The following is a 25,496-nucleotide window of genomic DNA, read 5'->3' on the forward strand; positions in this document are numbered from 1 at the left end:
GACCTCCCTCTAATGCGGATCTGGACAGCACCTACCATTCACTCCTCACAACAACCCCGTCAGGAAACTGTGGCCCAGACAGGTCAAGTGGCCTGGCTGAGGTCACACAACTGGTTACACGTGCAGATGTCTGACCCCAGAGCACTCTCTCCCAAGCCCCTAGGCTCCTTGACCTGTGGCTCTGACCTGCAACTCCAGTGACAACAACCCCTTGCAGGGCCCATGCAGGACACATTTCAGAGATGCTCTCTATACCTACATCCTCTCTCCTCGACTCCCTGTGGCAATGTGGGGTTTGCCCACTCAACATATGAAGAATGTGAGGCCGGGAGGAAAGTGGCTGGCCTTACGTAATCCATTAGTGGTGGCAGAGGTAGGACGGGAACCCGGGTTTCCTCACCCCAGGTCTCTCGTCAGTTTCTGGGGTGACAGGGAAAACTCACAATGGCTTATTCGGGAGAGACTCCTCAAGGCTCCAGCATCCCAGGCCCATGGCTCCATGTGACAGGCTCAGCCCAATGACAGGCTCCAACTACTCACCCCAAAGTTCCTTTCCTTTGACCTTGCTACCAAGAGTTTGGAAAAAGAGCCCCGGGGGCCATTTTTGTCCCTCCTACTAGCTCTGTCTCAGGTGACAGCTCTGACCGCCCCTCACTGGCTGGACTGACAGGGGTGAGGGTCCTGCCCCCAGTTCAGAGGTGCAGGGCGGGGGCTGGGGGCTGGGGTCAGGAATGCTTCTGTACAATGTTGAGGGCACAAGATACTTGGGGTCAAGAGAACAAGGTTCCCATCATGCCTCCTCCACTTCCTGGCTGTGTGTCTTCAGACAAGCCACTTGCCTTCAGAGTCTCAGGTACACATCTGTAAAATGAGGATAATTCCATCTCCCGCCAAGGTTAGATGAGACAAGGTGGATTTTACTGTGAGACGGAATAAGCTATTGGGACCCCATCTGGCTTGCTCGCCACCTATGACGTAGGCAACGCCCTACAGTTTGTGACACCGTTTACACAGGCAGCATTTGCTGTTCATTCATTCATTCAGTCAGTCAGTCCACAAACCCATATGAGACACTGCTGCAACCCACACATAAAGCTAAGCACCAGAAGCATTTTATTAGCACATTTGACCCTAACCACCACCCTGGTGGGTAAATAGCATCAGCTCCACCCTACTTGAGGCTCAGAGAGGGAGAATAATGCCCCCAGACCACCCAGCAGGGCAGAACAGGGACCTTGGGACTCCAGGCTCCCATGATGCACTATTGCTTGGACACCAGGAGGCAGCACCGCAGCCGCGGCCACAGCCCATCCCCACCGGTGAGCGGAAATCTCCCACGGACACTCCTCGAGGTGCTCTTGGCCCCTCGGCTTCAATAGTGCACCGACGCTCTCCTCTGGAGCCTTAATATTTAGATGAGTTTTATTTGTCTTGCTGCCTTTTCTAAAGACTCTGAGTTCTAAATGGACAAAGCCACAAGACGAGAGAAAGAGCGGAGACTGACTTTTTATTATCCAGCCGGAGCAGGGGGAAAATGACTCCAATAGATCTCAAGTTTTATGTGCTCCAGACACTCTGCGGAGCCGGAGATGGCTTCTGAGCAATGCCGACGGTACATTAAAAGCTCATTTTCCCAAACATGGTACTGAATATGCACTCGGAGGAAAGGGCCATTATGCCGGGTAATGCTGCAGCTGCGGCTGACGGATGCTGCTGGGACTTTCCCTGAACTCTCCCTCATGACTTGGAGCAGGTCTCAGGGGGAGAGGTAGTCTGCCAAGCTTGGCATCTTGCCCAGAATGGAAGTTAAATGTCTGGCCCTTGCACTGTTTGCGGCCAGCGGGTCATGGCTCCAATTAGGAGCCCGGCAGGGGGTGGAGAGGGTGGGCACCAGAGGCTACCTGGGCAATCATAAGACATCACAAACTGTTTTGCGAATCCCAGCAGAAACGGTGGTGACGGGGTCTGAACAAGGAAGTTTGGACAGGTGTGAAATTTCCTTTTCTCAGGCTTCTGCTGCTTTTCTCCGGCCCCTGAGGCCCACCTCCAAGGCCACCTCTTCCAGGAAGCCTTCTCTGCTACTACTCTCCTCTGAACTCCTCGGGATTCATGTGTTCCTTGTCCCAAGCTAGCATTTCATGCTTCATGCTGTGCTTACTTATGAACATGAATGGCCTGACTCAGAGTCGAATAGATGAAGTGGGTCTCAGTCCTGACTGGCTCACTCCCTTGCTCATTCTTCATTCACTCACTCATCCGAAGGGTATTCAGGTTAGATACTACAATACCCAGGAGTCAGCCTGCCAGGGTTCAAATCTTGGGGCCACCATTGATAGTTGTGTGGCCAAGTGATTTGTCTCTCTAAGCCTCTGCTTTTTCATCTGTAAAGGAGCAACAATAAGAATACCTTCTTCTTGGGGTGAAGGACCAAATGAGATGACAAATATAAAGGGCTTAAGTGGGTGCCAGGCACATATAAGTGCTAAATAAATGTTAGCAGACTACAGTTAGAGGTAATTCAGCCACTCGTTTAGGAAAAGTTTGCCAAGAGGATATGGGGTCCAACAAGATGTGGTCCTCGCTCTCCAAAGGCCAAGATAAGGAATCTGTGACCACAGTGAACGTGGACAACAGTGCTCTGAGGGGCTGGCCACCAGGGTTCTGTTCTTGGAGATGCTCTGCCTCAGAAAGCTGCCAGCTGCTGCCTGGGAAGCGGGTTATAAGCCTAAAGTGAGAGCTGTAGAGAGAGCCAGGTGGACACCAACCTAAAATCATGGCTGCTGTTACCTGGCCCCTCCTCCATGTTATGAGCCCCCCAGGGCATCTTTGAGTCCTCCGTGGCTTAGGTACCAACAGCTCTGCAGGCAACCCCCATTCACCTGTACACAGCCAGAAGGGTGCAGAGAGCACTGAGTTTGGAGCCAGAGGTGCAGGTTCAAGTTCTCGCTCCCCCTTTCTCCTCACTCCATGACCTTGGACAAGCCATCTCTCTTCTCCCATTCATTCAGTCAATTAACAGATGTTGAGGGTTATCCGCTAAGGTAGGCCCTTTGCCAGATGCCGGTGCCAGAGGAAGGCCTAAGCACAGACCCAGCCTTCAGGCCGTCCCAGGCTGGTAGCACAGACAGCTGCCTGTATCCATGAACTCAGACTGATCTCACCTTTATTCAAACTTTTCATATACTGCTCATCATAGTTTTTTGTGGTAATTTTGATTAAAAAAAATACTGCAGTAAGATACTGTTTATCTTGATCACTGAGTTTTTTGGCCCTCTCTTAAATTTTTAGATGGAGGCAAATGCCCCACTCTCCTCGCCCTACTCCCAGCCCAGAGGGTCCAGACAGCCTCAGAGAGAAGATGACTTCTGAGCTGGGTCCTAACACAGGAAAAGGAGTTGAGCAGGTTGACAGGGGGGAAGAGCCTTCCAAACAGAAGAAACAGCATGCAGTGGTCCTCAACAAGGGTTGATTTTATGCCCCGGGGGACATTTGGCACCCACTGGAGGCATTTTTTATTGTGATTTTGACTGACAGAGAGCTCCCAGAGGCCAGGAATAGTGGGTGGAGGCCAGGGACACTGCTGGACATCCTACAAGGCACAGGGCAGCCCCCACCACAGAGAGCCTTCCTGCCCCAGGTGTCAGTGGTGCTAGGTTGAGAAACCCAATGCTAATGAATGGACGTGTGAGACATCGTGGCATCATGCTACCTTGGGCTAGTTGCTTGGCCTCTCTACGTCTGTTTCTGCAGCTGAAAAATAGGGGTAATAACGGGTTGCTGGGAGGAAGCAATGGGACCAATCTGTACACAGCAGGTATTCAATAAATGCTTAAGCCCCCACCTTTTCCCCTTTGAACACATCTCAAACTTTAGAGCAAACAGTTCTCAGAAGAGACAGCACCCCCAGGTTCCAAAGGAAACTGGGACACAGAAAAGAACACATTCTGTTCTTTTCCGACCTTTCTTTTAGTGAAAACCACAAGTCTTATCTCTCAACCAACGGGAGTCTGCTCGCAGAGAACTAGCCTGTGTGTTGGCTTATCACTGGCCTGAGTTTTCACAGGGAGTGAATTTTTATGACCGAGTTATAAACCTTTGCAAAAACCATTTTTAAACTAAAAAACGCTGACAGGTTCTTAACTACTATAGCTGCTAAATTAAGCATGAGGGATGGGGTGGGCGGGGGGAGAGAGCAAAAGGAAAACAAAAGTGCCCTAAAAGAGTTAGTGGAGGTAAAATAATGTTCATTAAAAATAGAAAAACAAACACACAAAAAAATCTTTTGTGTTCAACTTCACACTCGTACATCATAATGTTCCAGTAAAAGGCCATTTCCCCCTGAGATAATAAAAGAATTGAATTTTTCCTTATCGGTCATCTATTTTTCTAGCTGAAGCTATTACTCCCGCTCTGGGGTTGCTAGGCAACAAGAAATATTAATAGCAGCTTTTATTAGCTTAGCTTTTGCAGCCGAGTACCAGAATGAGAAAATGGGAAACATAAATGTGTTACATAAATCTTTCAACCTTTCAGAGCTGGTGTTAGTCTCTGTTTTCATAATGATTTATTGAAGTGATGGTTCATTTATGAGAAAAAGGAGTGCAGGATAAGAAAACGGAGCAGTCCCCTGCAGGAGTGTTTGAAAATAAATAATTATAGCAGGAGAGCAAAAGCTGTTTAAAGCCATTTTTCTGAGTTTTATAAAATGTAAAAAGACATATTTCTTTTGCTTACTGCCTCTGAAAAACAGGGGGCGGGAGTCTCATCCACACTCTGCTGAATATAAAGAAACCTCTGGGCATCTGGTTACCCCCACTTATGGATCCTCAGAGGCCCATTTCAGAGACCAGCACCCCCATTCCCACCCCCCGAGGGGAATTAGACAAAAACATGGCACCCAGGAAAAACCCAAGCTGGGGTATCCCCGTGAGCCCCTTGTTTTTACTGAGATGGATCCTGCTCCCCGTCAAGCATCCCAGAAAAGTTGGGTTTAGGGTCCTCGCCTTCTTTTTTCTGTCTTTATTTTTATTTCTTTTAGAGATAGAGTGTGAGTGAGGGAGAGGGGAAGAGGGAGAGAGAGAATCCAAAGCAGGCTCCATGCTCAGTATGGAGCTGGTCGCAGGGCTTTGATCCCATGACCCTGGGATCATGACCTGAGCCAAAATCAAGAGTTAGACACCCAGCTGACTGAGCCATTCAGGCTAGGGGCCCTGCCTTCTTGGCAGGTAGTGGGACTGTCAATTTGCAGTTGCTTTTAAGCTCTGAGCCCCAACTGAGGTCCCAGTGGAGGTAACATGCTTTCCTCCAGCCCACTCTTGAGCTGGGGCCCTCTCCCTACCCACTCCACTTGAGCTTCTGACCTGCCTTTCCCAACACCCAACCCTGGGCCCGGGCCCCTGCAGGTGAGCCAGCCTGACTACTTACTGCCCCAACAAAGCCGACCCCCTAACAGTTCAGGCTGGACAGAGACGAGGCTGAAGCCACCCAAACTCCACCAGCAAAATTAATAGAGTAATTCACATTTATTATGAATGCCCAATGTGTGCCAGGCACTGAGCTGAGCACTTTTCCTACATCTGATCATTAAATCTTCACAAGTTCCTACAAGGCAAGTAACATTCCCTCCATTTTACAGATGAGGAAACTGAGCCTCATAGAGGATCAACCTCTTGGTCTGAGTTTCAGGGTAAAAGGTAACAAATAGTGAAGCTGGGCTTTGAACTTGGGTCAACTTAACTCCAGAGCCCATGCTCCTAACTAGTAGGTGATACTAAACGTCAAGAAAACAAAAGCACATAAGCCAAACAAAACACTATCACGACAGATTTCAAAAACAGCCACAAATTCCTGCCCTTCCTGCATCCACACCTTTCTGCAGTGTGACACTGATATTTCTCCCTTCAAGAAGAGGGGCCGATTTCTTCACTCCTGGAATCTAGGCATGGCCATATGCCTTGCTGTGGCCAGTGGGACATCAGCAAATGTGATGCAAGCAGAGGTTTGAAAAGTGATTCAGGGCACCTGGGTGGCTCAGTTGGTTAAGAGTCCGACTTTGGCTCAGGTCATGATCTTGAGCTACGTGAGTTCGAGCCCTGCATCGGGTTCTGTGCTGACAGCTCAGAGCCTGGAGCCTGCTTTGGATTCCGTGTCTCCCTCTCTCTCTGCCCCTCCCCTACTCGCACTCTGTATGTCTCTCTCTCAAAAATAAATAAACATTAAAAAAGAAAAAAAAAAGAAATGTAGTTGCACTTGGGGCCTGTCCTTCCTTGATGTTGTTGGGAACCCTGTGGCCATTGCCATGTAAACAGGCCCGGCCACTATGGGATGAGAGACCACTGGCCCCAGCCAGTATCAGGCCAACCGCCAGGATGTGAACAAGGCCGCCCTAGACCAGGCCGTCCCAGCCAAGCTGTACCCTGGCCCCAGGAATCAGACAAGCTAATCCAGATAAAAGACCTATCGACCCACAGAATCACAAGAAATAGTAAAAATTCATTGTTTGCTTCAAGCTTGTTACACAGCAAAAACTGATACAATCATAAACCAAAACAAACAAAAAAATAAATTAAATGCATTAAGGGCAACAAAATGAATAGTCTGATTGGTGGTCTTTACTGCCCACTGTGGCTCAGTAATCCAGACAAGGGTGGGGGGCGGTGTCTTTGGTCCTTTTTTCTCAGACTGAGGAGGGGAATCCCCTGCATCTCAACTTGTGAGAATCAAATAGAGGTAGACCAAATCTCCTGGGGGAGGAGGAATAAGGCAGGGAAGGGAGGAGAGAGAGAGAGGAGATTGGAGGGGAAGAGCAGAGAACAGGAAGAGAAGGGTGTAGGTGTTAGGACATATATCAAGGACCTCCCAGAGTCAATACAGACTTTGCCCCAGTCCCCAGGCCCTAACCCAGAGCTGCAGGCTCTCTCATGGGAACCACCTCTAAACAAGGGGGAGAAGTGGAAACTAAGAATGCCCAGCTCCCTCCCCAGCAGCCTACCCCAGGATACTAGTCTGGAAAGACCTTTCACTTGGCATGGGGTCCCTGAACCATGGCCCCTAGCCCACTCTGTGTGGGAGAAGGACCAGTCCTACCAAGATGCTTTGGGACAGGGACATAGAACACAAAGTATCTAAAACTACCAGTCTAGCACCCAGGATTTTAATCCAAGTTGGTAAGATCTGAGGCTCCTGGGCCAGTGACATGTGTGGTGGTGGTAGTGGAGGGTCTATCCAACCTCAAACCCATATACTTGTTCAATGTGTCCTAGCGGACAGAGCAATTATTCCCATTTTCCCGTTGGTGAGTTCACCAGAGCTGGAATCTCAATCCCCATTCAATAGATGGGAAAACTGAGGTTGGGAGAGACAGCAATTGTCAAAGGCCCCAGAAACAGTAAACAACAGTCAACTCTGGAAGAGAACGCTTGAATGACACTTGTATGCCACGCCTGTGCTGAGGACTAAGACTGGACCACTCAGTTCCAGTGACTCCCAGGGCTCGGCTTAGGGAAACCCCACATTTCCCAAACCACCAGAACCCATGGCTGGGGCGGGGACAACTTTGCCAGAACTCATTTTCCATCACACCCATCTCCACCCACTCAAGACTCTCCCACAACTCTCTCTGGTCTCACAGAAGGTGCAGGTTCCCCAGGACTTGTCTGGCAGCATCCAGCATTGGCCCTTCCCAGGAGAATTCCTCTCCTGGGTGTGCCAGGACCGTAAGCTTGAACGTTTCCCAAGGACGACTCCAAAATAAATTATTTCAGACTTAACAGAGGCCGCTTAATAAATTCCACTCTTCCAGTTTCTTTGGGTATTTTAGAAACTGATTTATACATACAATATCTCTCTCAAAATGAGACAATCAACACAGGATAAAATTATTGAGTTATGAAAATAGGGGTCAGATGGAGGTGCAGTGCTTTAAATTAAACCAGCAAAATGTATCTTTCATACTAAATTGACTCTTTTTGTCTTGGAAATGAATGTTTAATCAGTTAAGACGCTGAAGTCGAGGGAGAAGCTTTAAGCATATTTAATTTTGTAAAAGGGGCCCAATTCCAATACTGCACAGGATTCCTGCCAGTAGCCATACCTTAAAAGCGGAAAAGCCGGCGGCCACGCACATCAGGAGGCCACCAGGCCAGGGTGGGGGACCAGAAGGAATCGGCGGCCTCTGGACCAGAGCCGAAAGGGCTGGGCATAAACGAGATGGCTGTCAAACGCTCTGGCCTCAACCACATCTCCAGGAACAACATCCTTGATGCATCTCAACCTGTCCAAGTAGCATCTGTGACCTCCTGCCCATCGGAACACCTGTGCCGCCTGCGGCCCTGCAGCCCAGCTGCTCCATCTCTCAGGCACCTGGTGAAACTGAGAGGTGTATGGGAGCAGACAGAGCTGGGCTGGAATTCTGGGTTTGTTTCTCAACAACTGTGTGACATGCATTCATTCATTCATTCATTCATTCATTTATTCATACAGTGTTTGTAGAAGCTGCTATGTGTCAGCTCATCACTTCCTAAAGGTGCCTCTTCTGGGCACACATAGCAGAAACAGAGTCTTCACCTGTCTCTCTGCCTGCTCCAGGAGTTCCTCAAGGGCATCTTGTAGGGGCGGCTGGGTGGCTCTGTCGCTTGAGCATCTGACTCTTGGTTTCTGCTGTCACGATCTCACGGTTCATGGGCTCGAGCCCTGTGTTGGGTTCTGTGCTGCCAGCATGGAGCCTGTTTGAGATTCTCTCTCTCTCTCTCTCTCTCTCTCTGCTCCTCCCCTACTCATGTTCTCTCTCTCAAAATAAATAATAAACATATATTTACATATATGTTTATACATATATTTACATATATAAACATATATTTACATATATTATTACATATATACATATATATTACATATATACATATATACACATGTATACACATGTAATATGTAATATACATATACATATGTAATATACATATATATTACATATATTATTTACATATATTTACATACATTATATATGTGTGTGCATAAAGGGCGTCTTGTAGACCCAGGGCTCAGACAATGCCTGGTGCTTAGCAGGCTCTCAATAAAGGCTGCTGCATGGTCGATCACCATACCACAGGCTGAAAACAGCTCCCTAAAAATGTCAGGTCCTAATCCCTGGAAGGTGTATTTGGGAAAAAATCTGCAGGTGTGATTAAGGTAAAGCTCTTGAGATGGAGGGATTATCCTAGATTATTCCTAAATGCTATCACAAGTGTCCTTATGAGAAAGGCAGAGGAGACTATACTGACATAAGAGAAGGCCATGTGAAGACAGGCCAGAGGTTCAAGTGTTGTGGCCACAAGCCAAGGATGGCCAGCAACCTTCAGAAGCAAGAAGCAGCACGGGATGGAATCTCCCCAGAGCTTCCGGAGGAAACTCACCCCTCCAGACACCTTGAGGTTGGCCCAGTGACACTGATTTCAACCTGTAGCCTCCAGAGCTCTGAGAGAATCACTTTCTGGTTGTTTTAAGCCATCATGTTTGTGACAATTTGTTAGAGCAGCCACAGGAAACCAATACAATCACCTGCCTGCTCCAAGCCTCCGTTTCCTTATTGTAATGTGGCACTCGGTTCTTGGGAGCAGTGTGTGAGCAGTTTGTAAAGCCCTCTGCACCAGGCTTGACACCTAGCAGGTGGTGAAGCAAATTCCAGCCCCACCCTCAGTGTGCACGTCCATATGCACACAGACACACACCTGCGTCCTACAGCTCAGACAAATTTTAAAAACTTGTCTCTAAGGGCGCCTTGTCTCTCTTCACCAGACAGTCCCGACAGATGGACCTGTGCTTACCCGGTTTCCCATTTGCTCCGGTAGCCCTCCCCTGGATAAGAAAGTTTAGCTTATCTTTCATTACATAACAAGGGAATATAAAACTCAGCAAACCCTTGAAAACTAATGAAAGAATTCAAGCTATCTGAATTTGTGAAGCATCTTTAACATGAGCTAGTTTTAAAGAAATATGGAAAATGACTCAAAGTGCCTATTTGGCCCGAGCCCAACCAAAACATATCCTAGGAGGAAGGATCAGAAGATCATTTTTGATTAACAGACAGCATTCTTTGTAATTATCAGAGCTACTGTAATCAGGTGGCCCTACAAAATACCTGAGAGTATCTGCAATCTGTTCCTTTAGGTAAGGGAGGTTCACGGAAAACATTGCCATTTGGTTCCGGTGGGAATTCATTGTTATTACTACTACTAATAATAATAAATATTCCCTGATCGCTTGCTCTCTGCCAGGCATTTGCTAAGACTGCACACATTATCTCAGATACACTTCACTGCAGTCTTGAGGTGGGTACTGTTATGATTCCAAGATAAAGGAATGAAGCTCGGGAGGTGGAGCCAGGATCTAAGGCAGGTCTGTGAGACTCTGGAGCCCACACGCTAGCCACTAACCCACTGTCTCCCCTGTCCACCACACCAGAGGCCCGCAGCACTGCCGCCCAGGACTACAGCCATACTCACCCCTGCATTCACAGCCCTTCCCAGGGCACATGCCAGAGGCGTCTGCGGGCCCTGCCCTTGCTTGTGTTACCATAATTCCCCAAAAGAGATGGTCTGGAGTAGTGATGTCTTGTGAGCAATTAGCCGTGCAGGCAGCTAAGGCACAGCATTCTAAAAAAGTGGAATTAAAAGCATATGGCTCTGGAATCCTGAGGTCTCTTAGAGAAGAGGAAACCAAGGACCTGCATTATTGATGGGCCCCAAAGAAAAGCATTCCTCAAAAAATGGAGGATCCATTTCCACTGAGCACTTGAGTCAGACCCTGAACGTTACAAGATGTGGAGCTTGAGTTGGCTGCCTCCCTCTCCCCTCTGCCTCTCCCTCCTTTTACTTCTCACCTGGATTCAAAGAAGAAAAAATGTGATGTAGTTTACAACAATACATAGAGGATACCAGCTTTTTTTTTTTTTAAGCAAGAAGATTTGGTGATAATAAGAGTAAGGAATAAATAAAACACAGTCAAGATTGTTAGAATACACACTGCATGCCCAAAGGTCCCGGGCATCAGCTAGAATTGGGCCAAACACGTGGCTGTGGCCTCTGAGTATCCCCTGAAGAGATGAAAGTGATCCACCCAATACCAAGTGATTCTGATAGGAAATCAACTATGAAGTCCCTTCTCCTCTGCCACTGGTGAGTTTGTGACCCAAGCTGACAATATCAAAGACTGTTCCTCCTGGACACAATGGTTGGTCCAGCCATGCTCCGTCGTGGTCCCTCCCGCCTCCATCCAGAAGACCCAGACTGCCACTTGCCAGAGATGTCAGGGAAGATGTTGGTTACCAGCAGCCACCATGCCTGCTGCGTGTAAATGGGCATAGAATAGGGACCTAATGACACTACTGGGGTTTCTGGATCCAGCCATGCCTGAAACCCCGTGTCCGCCCCTGGATATTTCAGACTTTTTTGTGTAAGCTAGTTTGAGATTGGTCCCTGTCACTTAGAAATGAACTTAAGACTTGTGACTAGTATATAATATTAACTGTGAAGGAAAAAGCAGAAACTAAACAGGAATCATAGTTACTCAGGAGAAGTACTACAATTCCCTTAAGGGTCTTTTTCTATTATACAAGCAATGCTGTGCTAGTTTTCTATAGATCTTGATTGTTCAAATCCGCCATTATGCTAAGAAATCATACATTTCCTTTTCATGGGATTCAGGACCCTTGTGGTCCAGGCCCTGCTAGCTCTTTCACCTCCTCTTTTTCTCTTGCTCCAAGTCCTTTCTCTCCAGCCCTATAAAGAAAATGAACCACATGCTGTCTCCAAGCATGACGCGAGCCCTCCCGCCTGTTACTTTTGTACATGCTGTTCTCCCAACCTGGAAAGTACTTTCCTGCCCTAGTCTGCCTGCCGCATTTCTACTTATCCTGAAAACTTTAACTCAGGAACCACCCTCCTCCCTGGTAGTTTAAACAAGATACAAAATACAATTTTTTTTTTAATTTTTGTTAACATTTATTCGTTTTTTGAGAGACAGAGAGAGACAGAGCGTGAGCGGGAAAGGGGCAGAGAGAGAGAGGGAGACACAGAATCTGAAGCAGGCTTCAGGCTCTCAACTGACAGCACAGAGGCGGATGCGGGGCTCGAACCCACAAACTGTGAGATCATGACCTGAGCCGAAGTCAGACGCTTAACCGAGCCACCCAGGCGCCCCCAAAATACAATTATTTTAAAACTATTATGATTCTATTTATATAAAATGCCCAGAATAGGCAGATATCTAGAAATAGAAAGTAGATCAGTGGTTACCTAGGGCTGGGGGTTGTAGGGCTGGGGGTGTTGAGAATGATGACTAAGGGGTACAGGGTTTCTTTTCAGGGTGATGAAAATGATCCAAAATGGACTGTGTTGATGTTCATACAACCCTGTGTATCACCTACTGAGTTGTATACTCTAACAGGGTGAGTTGTATGGTGTGTGAATTCTATCCCAATAAGGCCATTATAAAATAAAAATAAAGATGAGATTATACCATTAGAAATAATGACAAAACAAATAATACCAAGATATTATAAAGAGAGTTCCAGAAGCTACCTGTGTGAAGACACAGATTATTCTCCATGCCCAGCCCTCATATTCTTCAGACCCCCATGCAAACATCCAAGCCCACACCTTGCACACAAGCACACAAAACATTGGCATTCTGCTTTCTTAACCCATTTCCCTACTGTAACCAGCAGGAACAATGGTGGGGGAAAAGGACTCACCGTGGGCAGCTGGCCCGACAGCAGATGGCTGTCCTGGGCCAGCATGTTGGACACCATGATGGCTGGGAGGTCCATGGCCTGGTAGGAGTAGGCAGGGAGGAGTCCGTTGGGCGTGAGGCCGTGGCACAGCGAGTGGTAGCCAGCTTCGTGGTCCCCCAGGTGCAGGAGGGATGGCTCAGGGAGGTTGGGAGGTGTTATCGGGGGGATCTCATAGTCTTCGTTGCTCTCGCTCTGGCTGTTGTAGGTCTAAAACATCAAAGGGGCATATTGTTAGGAGTCAGTGTCTTACAACCGCAGAACATGTTTAATAGCACCAATAAGAGCAGCAACAATGGTAACAACTTCTTGGCAAAGGAAAGAAGGGATGATCCCTCTGCAAGGCAGACAGTCAAAATGGCCCTATGACTTGGTCAGGTTCCTGCCCCATCTCTAAATGGGTGCTCCCTCTCACTAGAGGGTCTGTATACAAAAACCTGCCCTCTTGGAGAATGGGACCAGCTCTTGTTCCCTCCCCTCTCTTCTTCATTTTCCATTCAGATCTGGCCACTGCAGTCCACTTTGATCCCATCTTCCTATACCCACCCATTTTACAGATGGGAGAATTCAGGTCCAAGAAGAAAGTGGCAGAGGAAAGACACCAGAGGAAAGACACCAGAGGTACTGGCTCCGTTGGAAGAGCATGCGCCTCTTGATCTCAGGGTTAAGTTCAAGCTCCATGTTGGGTGTGAAGAGATTACTTAAAATCTTAAAAAGACCAACAAACAAACACCAAGAGGAAAGTGGCCCATCCAAGGTTAGTTGAAGAGTTGGGATGGAGCTGAAGTATCCTGATTTCCTGCCTGGTAGGCTTCCACAGCAGTTGGATGCCTTTCCCTTGTGTGCCCTGAACACCCAGTCCAATTGGGTCCTCTCTTGGTCTTTCGCATCTTGGTAAATGGCACAAACATCCCCCAGGAGCACAAGCTAGGAGCCATACTGGGCACCTTCCTCTCTAATCCTTGTTTGTTGTTTTCTACACCTTACTGCACTGATAAGGAAGCTCCAGGACGATGCTGAATAGAAATGGTGAAAGTGGGGACCCTTGCTTTCTTCCTTATCTTAAATAGCTCAGTGTTTTACCACTAAGGTCAATGTTTGCCATAGGCTCTTACAGGAATTCTGTAACAGAGTGAGGGCATTCCTAGTTTGTCAAGGTGTTTATTTTTCTTTCAACTGTGCATGGGTTTTTGTTGTTGCTGCTGCTGCTGCTGTTGTTGTTGTTGTTGTTGTTTTTATTGGACTCCTGCTCCCTGCATCTACTGAAAGGCTCAAGTCACTTTTCTCCTTTAATACAGTTAATATGGTAAATTACTTCACTTGGTTTAACATTAGAAAATGTTCAAGCAACCTTGCATTTCTGGAATAAACTTGGTCATGATGTATTACTGTTTTTATGCATTGCTGGATCTTGATTGCTGACATTTTGTTCAGGATTTTTGCATCTAGTTCATGAGTGAGACTGGCCTGTAGTTTCCCTCTTTTCCTTCTGCCCTTACTGGGTTTTGGTACCGAGGTGATGTCAGCCTGGGGGATCACTCCCCTTTTCTATATTCTGAAATAGATCAGGGCTCAGAGAAAGGATGTGTGCAGACGGGAAGATGGATATGAGAAAACTTCTAGGAAAGAGCAGTTAGGGGACACTGAGGACAAAGGGAGGGTGTCCAAAGGACACCTGTTCAATCAGCATTCTGGAAGAGTGACAGAAGGGAAGAGGAATAACTGAAGAGATAATGGTTGGGAATATTTCAGAACTGAAGAAAGACACCAGAGGTACCGGCGAATATAATGGTAAATCTTAGAACAATCATAATACATAATGTGTAAAGGGGGGGAACCCCACAATACCAGAGTAGAACATGGGAAATAACATCTTTCCAACATCCTTGTTTTCTTTGATAAGTTAAATGTGTATGTTAGAATAACTAGGGTAGTTGAAGCCCAACACAATACCTGCTTCCTGGTAAGTAGGCTCCCAGTAAATACTTGTTGGATGAGGCCACTGAGTGCTAAGGGTGAGTAGGATTTGAGTAGAGGTGTGGCGAGAGCAAGGAGCACATGGTATCTAAACACCTCTTTGGTGTCAAAACTTTTCTCCTCAGGCACCATGTTTGAACCTCACCACAACTGCCCGGGGAAGAGCCCTGCATGTCTACAGAAACATGCTCCGAGAGGATAAGCGCCTTGCCACACTCACACCCATCCTTGGACCCAGAGCCCAAGCCATCTCTTGCTCACTGGCTCCCTCTGCAGGGCTGCTGCGGGCTTATTTCACAGATGGACAATGTGCAGTCTGGGAAGAAGTGATCGTGCTGGTGGCAAAGGACATTCACAACCATCAGGAACGGGACCTAGTCTTCTGCCCCCAAGATCTGGCTCCTTCCCATCACATGAAACTGCTTCCAAGATCTGGACCAGGACTCAGGATATGGGGCAGGAAAGGCTTGCATAGGTTTGGGGACTGACCCCTACCTCACTGCTCTATATGTACGCTCCAATCTCTTTATTGCATGATCATTGTCCCTCTCTGGATTCAGTTTCTCCATTTGCATAAAGAGAGGGGAGGATGGACTCATCTCATCCATCTCAAGCTCCGTGGCTAAAAATATTAGCTACTCGATCAATATCTGTGGAATTGAACCTAATTCAATAAGGGACACACAGCTGGTACCTGAGGTTAACAGAATAGCCAGGGGAGGAGACCAAGGAAAACTCAGTCCCTCTTGATGAAGCTCAACACATAGGTGGAAACCATGTCCTGGTAAGTCTCAGATCTTTTGTAAACAAATTCCTCAAGCTTTTTTTTTTTTTTTTAATCAAAAAATGTAAGTATCTAGCATTTATTGAGCATATAGTATATGCCAGGTGCAAGCACTTTACAAACATTTAATGAGTTAATTCTTACAACAACCCAATGAAGGAGGTTTCTGGTATTATATGCTCCTTTTATAGATAGAGAAACTAAGACACAGAGAGGGGAGTTTACTTGCCCAAAGTCACACAGTTAGAAAGAAGCCTAACTCCAGTCACCTTCCCCTTCCTCCAATTTATACTGTCTCCAAAGGAAGGTAATGTGTCCTTTCCTGTGACACAGATCCTAAGAATCTGGGTGCACATAATCCTTAGTTGCAGTGCCAAGTCATGGCCAAATTGAGGGCTTGGGGACCAAGAAACAGGCTTTGATCCAGCCTTGTTATTGAGGAACTTGGCAAAGCAACACCTCCTTCTAAATGGTGCAGATCAAAAGCACATTTCCTTACACAGGACCCCAACCCAGCCCTCTTTCTTACTGTCTCTTACCTAGAATAATAACCCTCCTGACCCTTGACCACCCATCACGCAGGGTGTTTTATATGCATGCCATCTCCAATTCTGTCTTTGCTCCATAATCTCCTAGGCATGTGACACAAAACCTGGAATGTGCTCATAATACCCCAGGCATGTCTATAATGACCTCCTATGTTTCCCTAATTACAAATGTGTGTCTAATATGACCTTGGATAGTTCTCTAAACTCCCCAGGTATATCTACCCTGGTGTGGGTTATCTCCCTAATTCTCCAGGTGAGTCTACCTTGACATGGATGTCTTCCAGGTTCTCCCGGGTTCCCCAGTTTTTCCAGCTTTATTAAGATGTAATTGACATGCAATTAATTCTCCAATTCTTAAAAGAATCCTGTATTTATCCCCATTTGACAAATCAGATAATCAAGATCTAGAGGCTTCACCCAGGTTACAACACTAGGAGGGAACAGGGTCTGATCTGTATCCTCTTCAAGGAGTCTCCCGGCACCATCCCCCACTGAGACTCTGTCCACTCTGCACCCAGTGCCCACCTCCCAAATAAATACATTCTGATCATTCCATGCTTAAAAACTAGTACACCTCTACTGGAGAGTGTCTGGGGATGGGGGAGAGAGAGAGAGAGAGAAGGAGATGGAGAGAGAGAATCTTCCAAACATCTTAGCATGGTTCCCTGGGGGGATGAAAATCGTTTTTCAGGTTGCGTTTTGATGCACTTTGGTGAGTGTCAATGCAATTTTGCCTTTGAGCGCATCTCCTCCAAGACAAGGCGCCCACAGGTCAACTGGCATACTGTTATGGTTAAGGCTATGAGTGGTACAGGGCTTGGTGAAGGGAGATGGCTATAGAGGGGCAGAAAGGACAAGGGGCCAGAGTACCACCAAGTAATCAGAAATGGTGGAGGAGAGAAAGCTCTCTGTGACCCTCTTTGCTCTTCTATGCCTAGCACCTTGCTTATAAGACCCCCATCATGATATGAACCCAACTACCCACCCTTTCTCACCCTCACCAAGAGAACTGAGCAAGGCTTCGATCAAATTTCACCAGAAATCATGGTCACCAGCTCTCTGTGGTGTTTCCATACTTCTGGGAAACACTCCCTCCCAGCTTGTTCATTTCCACGGCGGTTCTCCCTAGACTGTCTTCTTTCCTCATCCTCTAGCACCTTCTCTGCCCCTTCGCCCAGTGCAGATGACCAGATGACCTTCTACTTCCCAGGGAACACAGAAAATAACTCTAACAGCATCCTGATGCCAGAACCACAAACTTGCCCATTTGGTACCAACTTGCTTCCTGTTGTGATGCCAGAAGAGCCACCCCTCTTTCCTAAGGCCAAGCTCCTTGCTTCTACAGGCGATGATCCTTCCCCATCTGTCCAAGGACCTTGGGCATCCCATTAACCCTTCTTGCTCCTGGCTTTTTGGCCTCCCCCTCTGCTGGACCACTGTCATCAGCACTAAAACATGCCCATCTGTCTCTGGTCTTGCACACTCCCCCATCCCTCTCCAGCTGCTACCACCTCCTTCTGGTCCATACCTGTCTTCTTAAAAGGGCTGTCCTCACCTGTAGCCCCCTCTTCCTCATCTCCCAGTCACTTCACAGCCCACTGGGACCTGCCTCCTCTGCCATGTTTCCAGCTCCAATCTTGGCACCCATCTGAGCTCCAGATCTGAGCATCTAAACACCTCCCCTCACCCAATATTTTCACCTCTTGTCTCACAAACCACTCAGGGTCAACATGTGCAAAGCTGTAGGTAGTCATGTTGCCCTCCCCTACCCTGCACCTGTGTTTCCCTCATCCAGTCCTCCATCCAGTTAATAAAGCTACAGACTTGGGGCTTACCCTTGGTCATTCCTCAAATCTAGTGAAACTCCTCTAAACTATCTTTTCAACATACCCATTTTTCTCCATTCCCACCGCCACTGCCCTGGTCCAGGCCACACTGTCTCTTACCCGGACAAATGCAGCAGCCTCTGTCCTGGCCTCCCACAGCCCACTCCTTTCCCTGCCAGTGCATCCCCTCCATGTGGCCAGAGGGGTCTCTAGAAAGACGATCACCCCAGCATGCCACTCCCATGCTTACAATGCTTTTGATGGCTCCCCACTGTCCTGAGGATAAAGCCCCCCCAGTCCCAAACATGGCTCTGTCATCCTCACGTGGCTGCTCCCCACCACCCCTGTAGCCACAGTGACCTTGCCTGCCTCCAGGGCCTCACGTAGGCTGTTCCCTCTGCTGGAATGCTGTGCCCACCACACGCTGTCCCTTCATCTAATTTCTACTCACCTCTCCACAACAGGTTGGTTTAAATGGTTTCCCTGATACTCTCTAGAGTGACTCACAGCCCCTTACATGCCTCCAGGTGGCTCTGCATTCTCTTTGGAAGCACTCATCAAACCTGCAGTTAACTAACTGCTTACATAATTATTTGGTTCAAGTTCAATGTGAGTTCTGCTAGGACAGCCCTTGTTGGTCCTGTTTCCCAGAACCTGACACAAAGTAAGAGCTCAAGAATAATTAGTTGAGCGCAGGTATGAGCCAGGCCCCAGGGCAGACGCCATGAGCATACACCTCACTCAACCTTTGTGACTGCCCTGGACACAGGTGATATTTGTCCCCACTGCACAGGAATACAGTGTGTGGTGAAGCTCAGGAGGGCCTGAGTTTGAATCCTGGCTCTGCCACACTCTAGGTATGTGACTTGAAGCACACTACTTAACCTCTCTCTGCCTCAGTTTCCTCATCTGTGAAAGGAAGGTAATAACAGCAGGGGCTACAGGGCTGTGTAAAAAGTAACTGTGTAAAAGTCCTGACTCACCCCTCTCAGTGCCGGCTGTAATTGTCGCCATTGTTGCCCTTGCTCAGAGTTCTAGAGATGTTAAGGAACTACTCCAAGAACACACAGCTCATGTACTTGGTACCCTCACTGTGAATGGTCTGCACTCCTCCTCCACATGCCCCAGGCTTGCACACCATGGGGTGATGTCTGTCTTTGGCCTGATGGGCTGAGGGATGACTGGTTTTAGGTGGGACTCAGCCATGGGCCTCATATCATCCCAGAAAGCAGGGTCCCAGGAAGCCTCCCCCTGCTCCCCTGCCCATCCCGCAACAAGACTCCCCTCTTCACATTCCCCCTCTTCGGCCCCTTGCTTGTGCTCCCCACAGTATCACACACATCTCCAATTATCTTTTATTCTTTACTTCCCTTTTACTTGTGACCCCCTCCAACCCCACCCCGACCCCCTGAAGACAGGGACCAGACTGTCTCGTCACCAGCACCTAGCATAGCACATGGTACACAGTAGGTGCTCAGTTAGAATGTGGTGAGTGAGCACATCAGATGGGGAGGGTACCAGGCTTCAGGTTGAGAGCTCACCTAGGTCCCTCCCGGCAGACTGGAAACCCTTCAGTTATCCATGGCTCATGTCTCTCTCCACCACCGCCTTCCTGCCTGCTCCCTGCCCCCACAGCTCCCAGAACAGGTGCTAGTACGGAGCATGTGCCCAATGAGATTTGAACGACTGCACGAGTCCATTCCTTTTTTTAAAACCCAAAACCTCAACACACTGGAACCAGCCCAACCAGCCAGAAGCCTTTTGCAAAAATAAGCATATGTTGTATCCAAATATTGGAATAACACAATTATGACAATTCATTTAAAAAGGCGATTAGCACACTTAAAAATAACTAAACATGCAAACACTACATGTCTCCCTCGGATGCAATCAAATCCTAAATGCGTGACACCTGAATACCAACCCGCTTGGCTACTGCTTCTTACTGAGCACCTAGCGTGTGCCAGCCATTGACCCCAGCTTTTCCACACGCGTTCTCCATTTAACCCGCATCTGTTCTGCAAAGAACTCACATGACTATTCTCTCCAGGTGAAGAAGGGGAAGCTCAGAAAGTGGGGGTGTCGTGTCCCTGGTACGTCCTGGATGGGATTCAAACCCAGGTCTTGTGACTCTGAATTCAGCACTGTCCCACACTGGATCAGAGGCTTCTTCAAGATTCATTTCTCACTCCTCCTAAGAAAGAGATGGGCTTCCCTGCCTCCACCCTTGCTATGGTCTTTTCTCCCTCGGGGGCCAGAATTATCCTGTTAAAATGTCAGATCGCAGCACTCCTCTGCTCACCACCCTCCAGTGGTCCCCTTGTCCCTCAGAGGAAGAACAGGGTCCTTACAATGGCCTCCTACCACATGCCATATGGTCTAATGCCCTCACGCACACCTCTGTCTCCCTCACCTCCCTGACATCCCCCACCATTCTCCTGGTTCATGCCACTCTGGCCACACGACGCATGATTCTGCCTCAGAGCCTTTGCACTGCTCTCTGGAACACTCTTCTCACAAATACTCACACAGCTCCTTCCTTTGCCACTCATGTTTACTGAAATATCCCCTTCTCAATGAGTTCGACCCTCACTGTTCGATTTAAAATCGCAAACCATGGCCATGATCCATTTTCTGTTTGTTTTGATCACTTTTGTGTGTTTATCAATTTCTAACACCTTACACATTTTATTGATTACCTGTCTCACCCCATTAGAATGTCAGCTCCATGATGGAGGAGATTTTCATCTGTTTTGGTCATTGCTGTATCCCCAGTTTCTTCAACAGTAATGAGTGCTCAAAAAGTAAATGAATGAGTGAACAAATGAACTTCTCACCAAATGCCAAGAAGCAAGAATAGTAAGAAAATGAATGGACTGGCAGACCATGAAGATTCTCCATGTGGGGGAAGGCTTATCTTGGCTGTGACCCAGGGGAAGGACAGGTGGTTTGAATCAGGCCAGCATTCCTCCTTCCCCAGAAGTGGTGCATGAAAAACCATAACTGATTGTCCTTTGTGGGGAGTGGTTGAGGAGAAGAAGCATTGAGGCAAATGGTAGGGCCAGGTTGTGAAGTTTACAAACACGCAAGAAGTTAGAGCTCACCAACCACACAGAGGTGGGTTATGAGGCTGCGAGAATCACCTTGTTCCCCAATTTCCCCATTTGTGGTTCTCTTTCCAAATAACTAAGGAATGGGAATTCAGAGCAGAGCAATATTTCTCGGGTAGAAGGGGCATGCAGAAGGACAGACTGCCACAGGCTCTTCGTGCACCAGGAAGGGAATTCCAGGAAGGGAAGAATGCTGGGCTGATTCCAGTATGTGGCTTTCCCTTTGGGTCAGGAAAGGGTAAGCCTTCCCCTGTAGTTTCTAGGAGGAAGAGTCTTCAGTAAACATCAAAGGCAATGACTCCTTGAGATGGGGCGGGGTAAACAGGGGCAAAGGGGAGGTCTCTGGGCCTTGAGGAGGGGCTAGAGAAGAACAAATCCAAGAATAGCCAATGGGCCAGAAGCCTGTTGTGGTGATAAGCTTATGTTCTATGAAATCATCAGAATATACTCTTTCACTTACTACAACAAAATGACAAACAAATCAAAAATTCATCCATAGGGAGTAAAATATACATACTGTGTGCGTGTGTGTGTGTGTGTGTGTGTGTTCTTTCAAATTGTTCCTTTCTGAAGCAAATACTGTCAAAGCTCAAACCTAGAGAATGAAAAGTAAACCCAAAAAAGGAATTTTAGGAGTGAGCTCAGAAACCACTACAGTTTATATTCATTCAAAATAGCTATTGTTAAGGTGACTGCAGGATTTAATGTGACTATTTTATAAGGATTCCTAAAATAGAAGAGATAGCATAGGATTAAGAAGTTAATAATGATCACCAACTAAAAATCTGGAGGATTTCAGCTAGAAGCTGTGTCTTCTTTCCTTAAAGAAGCAAATTACAGATACTGATTAATTATTTACAGTGTAAGGAAAAGTTGTTTAAATATATTTGTTACAATTTTTAAACTTTATTGAGGTGAAATTCTTGTCACATAAAGTTAACCATTTAAAAATTAAGACTTCAATGGCTTTTAGTATGTTCCCAGTGTTCTGCAACCATCCCTTCTATCTAGTTCCAGAACATTTTCATCACCCCAAAGGGAAACCTCATAGCCATTAAGCAGTTCCTATTCTTCCTGGCCCCTCCAACCCCTGGTAACCACCAATCTGCTTTCTCTTTCAGTGGATTTACCTATTCTGGATAGTTTTATATAAATGGAACCATATATGTGACCTTTTGTGTCTGGTTCCTTTCACTTAGCACAGTGTTTTCGAGGTTCATCCATACTGTAGTGTGTTATCACTTCATTCCATCTTCTGGCTCAATAATATTCCATTGTATGTAAATACCACAATTTGTTTCTCCATTCATCCACTGATGGACATGTGGGCTATTTCCATCTTTTGGCTGTTGTGACTAGTGCTTCTTTGTGTATATATATTTGTTAGAGTCCCTCTTTTCAGTTCTTTTGTGTATATAGCAAGGAGTGGAATTGCTGGGTTTATGGCAATTCTACATCTAACTATGAGAAACCATCAAACCATTTTTCACCCAGCAACATCTGAGAGTTTCAACCTCTCTACATCCTCACCACCAACAACTTATGTTCCACTATTTTTTTTTTACAGCTATCCTAGGGGGTATAAAGTGGTATCTTCTCATAGTTTTGATATGTATTTCCCTAAAGACCAATGATGCTGAGCATCTTTTCATGTGTTTCCTGGCCACTTGCATATCTTCTTTGAAGAAATGTCTGTTCAAATCTTTTGCACATTTTAAAATTTGGTTGTCTTTGTGTTGTTGTATTATAAGAGTTCTTTATGTATTCTAGATACACACTCTTATAAGATATAGGATTTGCACAGGTTTTTCTCCCAATCTGTAGGCTGTCTGTTCACCCTTCTCATAAGGTCTGTGGATGCACAAAGTGTGTAATTGTCATGAAGTCCAATTCATCTAATTTTTCATCAATTCATCTTTTGTTGCTCATACTTTTGATGTCATACCTAAAAATCCACAGCTAAATCCAATGTTATGAAGGGTTATCCCTATGTTTTCTTCCAAGATGTTTATGGCTTTAGCTCTGAGACTAAGGTAATGAGTCCATTTTGACTTAACTTTTGCATATGGCAGGAGGTAAAGTCCAACTGCATTATTTTGCACATGGCCATTCAGTTGTCTCACAACTATTTGGTAAAGACTATTGTGTCCCCACCAAAGGGTATTGGGATCTTTGCCAAAAAATTAATTGGCCATATATGTAGGTAGAGGTTTATTCCTGGACTATTTTGATTCTATTCTATTGATCTGTATGTCTATCCTTGGAACAGTACCACACTGTTCTGACTATTGTGGCTTTGTAGAAATTAGGAAATGTGTGTTATTCAACTTTTCTCTTCTTTTGCAAGATTTTTGTGGCTACTCAGGGTCCTTTGGAGCTTCATATGGATTTAAGGATCATCAATTACATTTCTGCCCCAAAAGCTTGGTAGAAATTTGATAGAGATTATACTCAATCTGTAGCTTGCTTGCATGGTATTGCAATCTCACCGAAATTATGATTTCCCATCCATGAATATGGGATGTCTTTCCCATTTTTTAGGTCTTCTTTAATTTCTCTCATGAATGTTTTGTAGTTTTCAGTGTTCTAAGTCTTTCACCTGCTTGGATAAATTTATTCCTACATATTTTCTTCTTTTTAACACTATTATATATGGAGTTGTTTTCTTGATTTCCTTTTAGGACTGCTCATTTCATTGTATATAGAAACATAACTGATTTTTGTGTGTTAGTCTTGCACCCTGAAACTTTGCTGAATTCACTGATTAGCTATTTTTGTTTACAATTTTAAGGGAAAGCAGAAACTCCACACCGTTGGAGGAACCAAAATAAAGGAAAAGAAAATGGAATCTGATCAACCTAACAAAAATCTGAAAAGAAAAAAAGAAAATAGGAATGAACTATGAAACATGATAATAAAGAACCTTCATAAAATGACAGCACTAAGGTTAAATATTACTAATCACAATAAATATGAATGATTTTAATCTGTTTGTTAAAAGATCAAAATTAATGTTTTGGTTAAAATAAATGAATCCAGCATATGTCATTTATAATAGACATGCCCAAAGTAAAATGACACAGAAGGTTAAAAATAAACAGATATGTCCGGTAAGTAAAAAGCAGACGTGGCAAAATTAGTAACAAATCAGGTACAATTCAGGGCAAAAGCACTGAGGGAACTAAGAGAAATACTTAAGTTGATAAATGATACGTTCTACTAAGAAGAAATGACAGACATAAACTTTTATGTAGACTGATAAACCACAGGAATATAAAATGTAAAGGACTGTTAGAGGCACAAAGAAGATTCAACAAAATCATAAACACAACAAGACACTAACACTCCTCTTCAAAAATTGATAAATCAATCAGATATAAATCAGTAAGGATACAAGAGCTGAAGAAGACGATTCACCCTCTTGATTTCTTCCACTATTTAAAGAACACATATTCTTTTCAAACGTCCCTAGAACACTTAAAACACATGACAATGTATTAGCTACATAGATAATCTCAAATTTTTCAAAAGGTAGAAATGATATAGACCTCACTCTACTATCTAAATGTACTAACCTAGTTTTTAACAAAAAACAAAGAAGGTAGAGAAAGAAGGAATAGAAAAAATTGGAGGGAGGCAGATGCTCTTAAATCCTTGGACCCTTTAGGAGCAATCTTTTTTTTTTATTTTTGAGAGAGAGAGTGAGCGTAAGTGGGGGAGGGGCAGACAGAGAGGGAGACACAAAATCCGAAGCTGGGTCCAGGCTCTGAGCTGTCACCATAGAGCCCTATGCGGGGCCCAAACTCACAAACCATGAGATCATGACTGGAGCCGAAGTCGGACGCTCAGCAAACTAAGCCACCCAGGTGCCCCAAGAGCAATCTTCTAAATAACTTTTGGGTTAAAGAGGAAACCAAAACCGAAATTACAGACAATGAGAACACTATCTGACAAAACCTGTGAGAAGTGAACAATGAAAAATTTATAACTTTTTACCTAAGTAAACTTATCAGAAGGCAAGAAAAACAAACAAACAAACAAACAAACAAACAATAAACTCAATACTCAACTCAAGAAGCTAGACATGGGGGCGCCTGGGTGGCGCAGTCGGTTAAGCGTCCGACTTCAGCCAGGTCACGATCTCACGGTCCGTGAGTTCGAGCCCCGCGTCAGGCTCTGGGCTGATGGCTCGGAGCCTGGAGCCTGTTTCCGATTCTGTGTCTCCCTCTCTCTCTGTCCCTCCCCCGTTCATGCTCTGTCTCTCTCTGTCCCAAAAATAAATAAACGTTGAAAAAAAAAAAAAAAAAAAAAAAAAAAAAAAGAAGCTAGACATGGAAACAAAATAAACCAAAAGCCAGAAGAAAGAGGAATAAAGCAAAAATTTTGATAAATTTAAGGAACAGATGGGTGTTTTTAAAAGGCTAACAAAAGGGAAAACCACTGACAAAAAAAGAAAAGAGAGAATAC

At 45.9% G+C, this 25,496-nt stretch overlaps 1 protein-coding gene across 4 annotated transcripts in view; it reads right to left on the reverse strand.

Moving 5' to 3' along the window:
* TOX2 (TOX high mobility group box family member 2) overlaps positions 1-25,496 on the reverse strand; it is a 170,074-nt gene that overhangs the window by 35,667 nt on the left and 108,911 nt on the right. For all 4 annotated transcript variants that reach the window (XM_042930918.1, XM_042930916.1, XM_042930915.1 and 1 more), the window contains one exon: positions 12,749-12,994. In XM_042930918.1, coding sequence (XP_042786852.1) covers positions 12,749-12,994 — 246 coding nt within the window. The remainder of the gene's footprint in view (positions 1-12,748; positions 12,995-25,496) is intronic.

Source organism: Panthera leo, chromosome A3 (genome assembly GCF_018350215.1).
Source record: "Panthera leo isolate Ple1 chromosome A3, P.leo_Ple1_pat1.1, whole genome shotgun sequence".
Classification (NCBI taxonomy): Eukaryota; Metazoa; Chordata; class Mammalia; order Carnivora; family Felidae; genus Panthera; species Panthera leo.